At 39.1% G+C, this 10,491-nt stretch overlaps 1 protein-coding gene across 1 annotated transcript; it reads left to right on the top strand.

Moving 5' to 3' along the window:
• The first annotated feature begins 597 nt into the window (after nucleotides 1-597).
• LMAN2 (lectin, mannose binding 2) lies at nucleotides 598-10,181 on the top strand. Its single transcript, XM_063445201.1, has 8 exons — nucleotides 598-808; nucleotides 4,114-4,232; nucleotides 4,316-4,433; nucleotides 4,529-4,608; nucleotides 5,284-5,445; nucleotides 5,558-5,672; nucleotides 5,777-5,896; nucleotides 9,515-10,181. The coding sequence occupies exons 1-8, from the start codon at nucleotides 667-669 to the stop codon at nucleotides 9,673-9,675; spliced, it is 1,017 nt and encodes a 338-aa protein (XP_063301271.1). The 5' UTR covers nucleotides 598-666; the 3' UTR covers nucleotides 9,676-10,181.
• The last annotated feature ends 310 nt before the right edge of the window (nucleotides 10,182-10,491 follow it).

The following is a 10,491-nucleotide window of genomic DNA, read 5'->3' as shown; positions in this document are numbered from 1 at the left end:
ACCCTCACAAAAGAGGAAAATCCTCTTTATCAAGTAAAGATACGGAAATCTCAACTTAAAAAGAGTTTGTTTATAAGATTCTGTAGAGATTAAAACAAAATTGTCTGAATACTTTAAAAAAACATTTTTTTAAAGCCTTTTCAGCAATTTAGTAATGTGCATGTTAACAACTTCTTGGTCATTTTGGCCATATTGCCATATCTGAAAATTACTTTAAATTGTTTTTTTTTTGCAAACTTCTTTTGGATCAACACCATAAAGTTAGGTGTGGAATGTTGTAAGGCAGTAAAACCTCATTTAGTCATTAGCGCAGACCAAAAGAAAGTGTACAGAGGTCTCCTTCCCATTGGTCAGAAGTGATTACTTGCTTCTCACTGACTGGCCTGCATATCACGTGACAGATTGCCGAGTCACCGGCGGCCATATTGGATGAGGGCAACACGCCTTTTTTTTTGTTTCGCTATGTCCTGGATAATTGGATGGCTTTACCAAATCAAAGATGGTTAACGCAGACTGGACGTGAATTCTCCACCAGATATATCGCCGAATGCGAAATCAATACACTCAGTTTTTTTTTTATTACCTTTGACTAGCATTGCTGACAGGTGGGAGACCGGACGTGACGTAGCAGGAAGCAGGAAACTGTCCTGGAAGGCGACTGTAGTGATGGCGGTGGTCTTGTGTCACCATGGAGTCGCTCTCCTTTTCCTCCCTTTGCTTATATTGCACCCTAGAAGCACTGCTGACATGACAGACGGGAATAGTGAGCACTTAAAGAGGGAGCACTCTCTTATCAAGCCATACCAAGGTGAGGGAATGGTGCTTAGCCCCACACTCATGGCTAGACACAGGGCAAGACCCTCCTCAACAATGTCTTCAATAAGTCACAACAAATACTATGTTTAAAAAAAGATCTAGACCTCCCAGCTGTCAGAGAACTACATCTCCCATGAAGCTTTCCAGTGCTAAGGTTGGCAGAGCATCATGGGAGTTGTAGTTAGACAACAGATGTGGGTCTACCCATCATCCCACTCTATGTATGCAGTAAACCCAAATCTGGTAATAGAAAACCTGTCATGGCTGCATTGCCAGTACCAAACATATGTCGTTTATATCCTTGATTTGCTGTACTGGTGTGTGTTATGCAGATATAAATGTTTGCAACTGTCTCCTCCCTACTCCCCACACCTTAACCACAATATGTACATGTGAGAGCATTCTTGTAATACTATCCTACAGTAAAACGTTATTGTATTGTTGTTTATTTCTATTTGGAGACTCTGCAGCAGTTCTTTAGTTGGTAATTTACTTGACTTGCTTTAACATTTTGCATTTTTTTTTTCTTTTACCCATTACTATGAATGTTACTTGTAACTGCCTTATTTCAAGCTTTTTTATGCTCATTATAACTTCTGTAGTGAATGTAATGTTGTAATTAAAGGGAAACTATAGTCACCAGGACCTCTGCAGGGTTTGGTGTCTAGCCTGTCCCTGAAAGCTTTTCAATGTAAACACTGCCTTTTAAGAGAAAAGACCGTGTTTACATTGCTACCTAGTAACACCTCTAGTGGCAGTCACTCAGAGGGCCACTAGAGGTACTTCCTTTTTCTTCAGAGTCTCCACACTCTGCATAAAGACGCTGAGCACTCCCAATAGAGATGCATTGATTCAATGCATCTCTATGATGAGATGCTGTTTGGCTCAGCGTTTTGCCGCGCATGTGCTATAGCATCCCAATGCTTCTCTATGGGAAAGCATTGGATTGGCTGAGATCACCAATATTGATGTTCTCAGCCATGGAGGTGGAATCAAATAGGACAGCCGTGGGAGACGGGCATTGGGGAAAAAAGATGAGTGAAAACACCTTTCCCATGCGATCGGAGGTGGGCTGGGGACCTAAATACTTAGTTTAAAGGGAAACTATAGGTTAGGAATACAAAATTGTATTCTTAGCACTATAGTGCCCCATTCACATGTGTGCCCTGCAGCACACAAAGGGTTAAAAAAAAACCTTAATTCAATTACCTGAATCCAGTGCCAATGTCCCTCAGCGATGGGTCAGGCTCTGTCTCCTTCCCCTGAGGCCAGCCAATGTTGGGGACCCAATGCTCAAGTGCCGCGTTCGCATTTGAACAACCCTGTAGGAATGTATTGAATCAATGCTTTCATATGGGATTTTAACTGATGCTGGATGTCCTCATGCATCGCCTAATGACTCAGAAGCACCTCTAGTAACAGTCTGGTAGACAGCCATCAGAGGTAGAATTAACCCTGCAAGGTAATTATTGCAGTTTCTAAATAACTGTAATAATTACAGTAGCAGGTTTAACTAAAAGGGACAGTGCACCCAGATCACTTTAATGTGTTGAAGTGGTCTGGGTGCCTATAGTGTCAAGAATGCATGTTTGTATTCCTGACATTATTGAGTTCCTTTAAAGGGACACACCAAACACCTAAAGCACTTGTACTTTTGCTTTCTGACATGCTTTACATGGGAAGAGTGTATCCTGTTGTGTTTGTTGTTTTAGAAAAAAGTGCAGATTTGAATGGAAATTGGCTCTTCTAGGAAATAACATTGCTACATCCCTTGGCTGTCAGACACCCAGTCTCGTTACTTGTCTGCATCCTAAATTTAGCTCAGTTGAGCTAAACTCAGGAGGCAGACAATTGTTCAGAGGACCTGCCTTGCAAAAAAAACTCTCATTGAGCTGCTTTGGGAAGCCTGTTATTGGAGAGCCACAGAAAGTCTGGGCTGTGGAATAAGGGGAGGGATTGCAAGGACTGCGGACAAAAGATCTGTAGCTTTTCCAAGCTGTTTTTAGTTACACCACTATTGGGGGGTGGGAAGGCATCATTAAATACATATGTATTTTCATTGGGGATGTATCTACTAAATAGTAAAAATATATTTTTTTCCTGTCCATTGGAGTGTTTCTTTAAAGAAGCAGTTTTCCTACCTAATACAGCCCACTGCAGTGCCTATGATGCCCGTAGTCCCCTTGCACCATACTAAAAGAAACAAATCAAACTACTATTGTTTTGATGGATGGACAATTAACTGTGTGCCCCTGGTTCTTACTTTTCTCAGTTTCTTCAGATTTAGCTATATTTGAAGGTAGAAAGACCGCGACCTCCCTGGAGATGTAGGTTAGTGTCAAATTGTTCAAGAAACAGTTTAATTCCTTACCATGGGATGGCGCCAGTGTACTCTTAGTACGAAAACTACTAAAGTGGTGGCTAGAATTATTAGTTTTCTTTAAGATGGAAAAAAGATAACCATCAAGTTAAACCTTTCATCAATAAGTAATTTTTTAACAAAAAGCATAATAAACCACATTGAAGCATTTTCCAAGTTTGACTTGGAAATTGGAAAAAAATTAAAAGTATTCACCACTTTGTTAAAAAATACATCTTTGCTGTCATAACAGAAGTTTTTCCTAACCATTTGTTCTGCACATCTTTTTAATCATTTTGTGGGGGAAAAAACAAACGTGCCTATTTCACTTTTTTAAATGATATTTTATAATAATACTTTTGTGATTCTACCTTTTATACTAAAGCAATGTATTTTCTTTAAAATCAATATTTTAGTATAGGAAGAGTACAAAGATTACTAGATTTGAGCTTGTATGGAACATAAACTTCATTCTACCCAGTGAACATCTGTTACTAAAACGTTTTGTAATCTTAAATATTCAGTGTAAAAACTTTTTTTAGTTTTTTTTGTGGTCCCTGATTGTCACACCTAGCAGCATAACCACACAGCTCTCTTGGCTTCTTATCTGGGGTATGCCTTGCACTACTCCCTGCCTTCACTACTAATGTCAGAAAGCTGAAAGTTCCTAAGCAGGAACATCCGTTAGCTAAACTGAGTTTAGTCTCTTAGACTGCAGTGTAGGGATAAGCTCACACTTAGGAACATCCGGCTCTCCAGCATTGGTAGTCGAGGTGGGACCCCTGATACAGGTCAACCTGTTAAAATAACTGTTTCTTTTATGCATATATATATATATATATAGAGCGAGAACTCTGCGTTGGCTTTAAGAGTAATATGGTTCTTTAAAGTTTGTGACCTTGTTATTATTAATATGGACTGTCTTAATTGCCATACAGGTGTAGGTTCCAGTTCAATGCCATTATGGGATTTCAGTGGAAGTACAATGCTGACTAGTCAGTATGTGCGCTTGACGCCAGATGAGAGAAGCAAGGAGGGTTCAATCTGGAACAGAATAGTAAGACATTATTTATACATTCTTACAAAAATACCATTAGGTCAAATGAGATGAGGTTCAATGCTGCATTTTCTATATTTCAGCCTTGCTTCTTGAAGGATTGGGAACTTCATGTGCAATTTCATGTCCATGGGTCCGGAAAGAAAAATCTCAATGGAGATGGCTTTGCTTTATGGTATGCAAGGGATCGGCTACAACCAGGTAACCTATTACTAGTTTTATTGACTTCTTGAGATGGTCATTTGTTTATTGTGTGTGTTCTTTCTGTAGTTAAAAACAAATTTTGTTGTTCAAAGGTCCTGTCTTTGGAAACAGAGACAAGTTCCATGGTTTGGCTATATTCGTGGACACATACCCCAATGATGAAACAACAGAGGTTAGTTCTGGCACTGTGATCTATGGATATCTTATAGACACAGGGCAAACTGGGCAAAAGATGTTAGTCCCTAAAATAATAAAATGTGTTTTAACAGTGATGTAAATTGTATTGTTTTGGTTCTGTACTCAATCATTTTGAAACAATGGCTTGAAAGCTAAAGTGCAGACTGATTACATTAGTTTGTGGATATTTTAATCTGAGAACTACTTGGGAATTATAGCACCTCCATTTTAGTGGACCAAAGGTAACTGGACCAATGAACATACTTTTAAACAGAAATTATCAAAAGTTGTCATTCTAAAATGATACTCAGTGGTACCATAACCACTGTGGTTTATTGTAGTGATTATGGGATCAGTTCTGTCTGGTTTGACAAACAGATAACAAAAAAATAGAATTTTTTTGTATGTATCAGAAAGACAAAGTTGGTATTTTGTGTATTTGGGGGTGAGGGGGTAGGCTTAATGTTGGTATTAAAGGAGGATCAACATTTGAAGATTGCTGCAATATGCAATATTTCCAGTTTTTACCAAGCCCTCTAGAGACTAATAAATAGGCTGAAAACACTGAAGGATTATAGAGTATAATCCATAGAGTAAAGTTTGGCATTATTTTAATATTTAATAGAGTATAAAATTACACCCGACCTAAGAATGCGCTTTAACTTTGCAGCGTGTCTTTCCTTATATCTCTGTAATGGTGAACAATGGAACTGTAGAGTATGACCACAGCAAAGATGGGCGTTCCGCAGAATTGGCAGGCTGTACAGTTGATATCCGCAATAGGAATCACGACACGTTCCTAGCTGTGCGCTATTCCAGGGGCCGTCTTACGGTGAGAAGGGCATTTTTTTTTTTTTTTTTTTTGCAACAGGGGACAAGTCTGCTAATATAATTAGCAAATGGGACTGATTTCCTCCAAGCTAACTGATCTCGTTTCCCTATAGGTGATGACTGATATTGAAGATAAGAATGAATGGAAGAACTGTGTTGATATATCTGGAGTCCGGTTGCCCACAGGATACTTTTTTGGAGCATCTGCAGCTACTGGAGACTTATCAGGTTGACTGAGCATATTGTGTACCTTTAGCACATACATATTATCTGCAGTTTATGTGTCTGTGTGAACCAGTAAGTAAATATGAATTATTTTTTTATGTCTGTAGATAATCATGATATCATCTCTATGAAGCTTTATCAGCTAATGGTTGAACATTCACCAGATGATGAGAATATTGACTGGACTAAGATAGAGCCCAGTGTGAGTCTGCTGAAATCTCCCAAAGGTATGTATGTGCTGCTCTAGTCTAGACCAATGATGGCTACACTTAGTATGCTAGATTTTAGAAATTTTGTGTACTTCTCAAACATCTGGTGGGTCAAAGTTCGCCAAATTCCGATTAACTATGCTACTAGAGCAGACAGGAAGAATTGAAGAACAGATCCTGACAGAGGAAGAGAAGAGGAATCGATTTAAAGAAAGATAAGTTCGGCATGACAGTGCCGCTTTAAATACCTTAGGGGAGCTTGTTAAGACACCTTTTGTCTTAATAAGTAAATCACCGTTTAGTCCACCTTCCCCTCTCACCGTATCAAGTCCTTGTTCGTATACTGTATAATCCACGAACCATAACCAGGGGAAGCAGTAATCTCTCAAATAACGATATCCACCAAACGGCATAAGTTCCCAATAATAGTCCTTAAGCGTAAATAAGAATCCCCCCAATAACGAGACTGAAGCTCCGTGTTGAGGGTCAAAACAAGATCTGAGGACTGGAACATCCAGCCTGCTTTTTATTAGGAAAAGGCGCACACACAGGGCACTCCCAGGGGGAGGATGAAAATAACCAATTATACACAGGGTAACACCCCCACCTCTCCTCCCCTCAGATAACCACATAACACAATTATACTGTACAATAATTTACCCCAGTTATGGATGTACCCCAAAACCAGGGGGTACACCTTTAAGTCCAGCACCGCTTGAAAGGTCTTGGTTAGGGGAACACTCTGTCCAAATCCCAGCCCATTCGGTTAAGGGGTTCGGGAGTTATGGATGATTGAAGTTTTGACCGACTGCACGGATCTTCTAGCCGAAAAGAGTTCCATAAGTTTTGGCCCTGCAGTCGGTCTCCGTTCGCCGGTTAAAATCATACGAAATCCTCATCATCCACAACTATCTCCGAGTTCGCTGGATTCCCCATAGCCGATTACAAGTAACTACCGAATGGCTCGTCGTTCGGTAGTTCCAACACGAACTTCTGGGTGTATGGAGGTCTCAGCGGTGTTCGCCCGTTTGGGTATCCGTTTTTAGTTCCACGCGTTCACAGGCAAACACCGCTGTTCGCACGCAAGATGGCCGCGAACACGTGCAAAAGTCCCAAAATGGCGGCCACCCATATGTTAGACATGGAGTTCGTGCGAAATGAGGTGAACGGCTGGAAAACAGGCTGGAACGGTAAAACATGCTTCATAACATCACAAATCAGTCCTTTAGACGGATGGCCTAAAATAGTCGAATCCACTAAAGCACCAGACAGACGGATGGTTCCGTCACAGAGCTCTTCAAATTTGCTGTTGTGCTTTATGGATATGGAGTAGTCCTTTAAGTGCATTTGTTAAATTTTGACCATGTATTCATCCTGTTTGTTTTATTTTCCCTCCACATCTTTTTAGTTTTGCTTAAAAAAAGTATGCTGCTGTTTGCAACATAACACACTATCTTTAGTTGTGCCTGCTTTTTTCACGAGTCCTATTCGTGATTAGAAGTTACGCAATGTTTCTATAACAAACAAAATTCAGTATGAACTGAGCTGCTGACGTGAGATATGTATTGAAATATTATTGACTGTGGGGCCTAGTCGTCTCATTAACTCAACTCACACCGATTGCTCTTTAACTCAGCGGAGTATGTACTAAAGTTACTTTGTTTAAAGATAAGGCATGGTTAAGGTGGCTTGGTAGTGATGAAAAAAAGGTGTAAAATGTTGCATATCATGGTTTCAGTGTATCCAGGAGAGTTTCTGAATTTTTATTTAAAACTCAAGGAGGCTATAACAACCATATAATTTTAAATGATTAACCAAATAACATATGACTTAAAATCTTTGTAAAAATCACCAAATTGCCAGTCAGTCCTAGATGGCCTTACCGCCTTTCATACCATTTAGCACCATGTCCATCCTCATAAATTAACCATGAGGATGACTATAAATACCACGATACGTAACAATCAAAATGGGAGGGGGTCAGTCTGTGCCACTGTTCATGTCTACTGAAAAGGATTTTGTCTTGCATCCTGCTTATTTGCTTTCCTGCCATATTTGTAGCTCATAATATTTGTCCAATCCCAGGCCTGCTCCAGTCTCATAACAAGAACACTGTCATCTACACCTGCCTAGCTAACTAGCTAAATCTGTCCAGCTGAAATTCGGTCATGTGATTGCCGCCCCATAGAAAGCATTTATTCAATGCTTCCCTATGGGAGTATTTGATGCGAGTGCAGTGCTCGACACACATGCATTGGTTCCCCAATGGTCCTCTATCAGGAGTAGGGATCGACCGATATTGATTTTTTTTTTTTTTATTTTTTTTTTTGGAGCCGTTAATTTGTGACGTTTCAGGCCGATAGCCAATAATTACCGATACCCTGTACATTTACCATTTTAAAAATGTTTTACTATTTCTACACAAATCTACTGTTAACTGAAGATGTTTATTATTTTTTGAAAATCTTTTTTTTATTATTAAAGGTAAATGCTCAAAATATACATGACAGTCAGTTTTATGTTTTAAAGAATATATATATATGTGTGTGTGTGTGTGTGGTGTATGCAGTGAGTATTTGATTAGTGAATGCAGTGTGTTTGTGTATAGTAGATGCAGTGTGTATGTGTTTGTGTAATGTGTAAATAGTGAATGCAGTTTGTGTGTGTGTATATAATAAATGCAGAGTGTGTGTTTGTGTGTGTGTATAATAAATGCATTTTTCACTCTTACTTACCTTCCCAGCAGCTCCCCTGTCTAACTCTCGTGGCCTGCGTGCCGTGCGGAGCATTGCCATGGTAACCCGTGGCAAAGCTCTGACGACCACTGGACTCCCAAGATTTAGACAGGGGAGCAGAAGGGAGCTGTTGGGAAGGTAAGTAAGAGTGTTCTGGACCCACCAGGACCCTGATGGCGGCCCTGGTCTGCATTATAGGCAATATCGGTATCTTTATTGGCCGATACTGATATTGCTGAAAATACAGAATATCGGCCAGACCGATAATCGGTCGATCCCTAATCAGGAGCATTTGATTGGACAGAGTCCGGAGGAGCTCATGTCTCCTCCATGATTCCTGGGAAGGAGGAGAGGTAAGCAGTCCTGAGTGAGCTTTGGTGCTGTAAAAATATGCTGCAATCTATGTGTAACATGTTGCTTGTTCAATTCTCTTGGATATTGGACATTTATTTACTGCCGAAGCTGTGTTGTTGATGTCTCGCTGCTGCTGTATTTTTGAGGATTTAGGAGCAGGAGCGTGTGCCCTTTTGCAATACAGCCTACTTCTCTTATTTGTTGCTAGTACTCATTCCATTAAATGATAATTAAGTATTCACTAGGGTGAGGTGTACATTTAGTTCTATAGCACATGCTTGTTGTTCGTCACATAATAAAAAATAAAAAAAAATTGAAAGTTATTTTCTACAATTAATGCCAAGCAAACCAGGCTTTTCTCTCTGGATCATAACATACCAGTGATATGCATTTTAACAGTCTTGCATGTTTTTAAAAAAAGGGGGGTGCATTTGTACCAAAATTGTGATAGGTGACTCTTTTCAATTGTTATTGTATATGCTAATTATCATATATGCTAATATGTAACCTAAACCTTCTTCTTTTGTCTTTTTTTGGTTCCCCCCAGATAATGTTGATGACCCAACAGGGAACTTCCGCAGTGGCCCCCTGACTGGCTGGAAAGTGTTCCTGTTGCTTTTAGCCGCACTGTTGGGTATTATAGTCTGTGCTGTTGTGGGAGCAGTTGTGTTTCAAAAACGTCAAGAAAGAAACAAGCGCTTCTATTAGCTGGATGTTGCAGAGAACATTATGAATGCCCAAATGTGAACTTTGTTGTGTTTTTTTTTTTTTTTAAATTACAGATTGTACAAAATTATTACTTTTGTAGGTTAAAAAAAAAACCCATATAATTTGTGATATTTTCATACTTTAGTTCACGGTAGGTGGGATTTAAATCTTAATTTAGTTCTGTAATTTTTTTTTTACTTTTTTTTTTTTTTTTTTTTTTTTTTCTCAGTTTTTCTTTTAAAATTTTGGGCAAATGAAACAACATAACTTTTGACGGCTTTGCATAGAGATTTTGGGAAGCTATGCCTATGACTCTTACTCTCAGATTATATTGCAAAGCATTCTACTTTACTGACTGTCATCTGATACAGCCTTTTAGCAGCAAGATCCTGTGGATTAGTACAGCTGCTCCGCACAGATGAATGTCAATCACAAGAGGCCACAGGTATCATGGTCTCAAAGAACTAAACATGGGATTTAATTAAAATGCGTGGGTCTTTCCTCTATTGGAGTCTGGCTGATATTTTAATGTTTACTGAAACATGAAGACGGGGGAAGGTTTTTTATTTTATTTTTACTATTCTGCACTGCATATCTTCTAAAACCTCTTAAGAAAGGTTTTATGCCACTAAATGAAATAGACCTATTTCTTCATAAAGAATGTGGATGATTTTCCAGGAACAGTGTGTGGAAATTGAACCTATTAAAAATAGATGGAATGTGTACTAAATTGTCATTTAATGTATGGTACATATAAGTACTAGAGAGTTAAAACCATTTAAGCAGCTTCAGAGATTTGTATTTCACAATAGGACT

The sequence above is a fragment of the Pelobates fuscus genome, chromosome 3 (assembly GCF_036172605.1).
Source record: "Pelobates fuscus isolate aPelFus1 chromosome 3, aPelFus1.pri, whole genome shotgun sequence".
In the NCBI taxonomy this organism is placed as follows: domain Eukaryota; kingdom Metazoa; phylum Chordata; class Amphibia; order Anura; family Pelobatidae; genus Pelobates; species Pelobates fuscus.
This window is presented reverse-complemented; position numbering and strand designations above follow the sequence as displayed.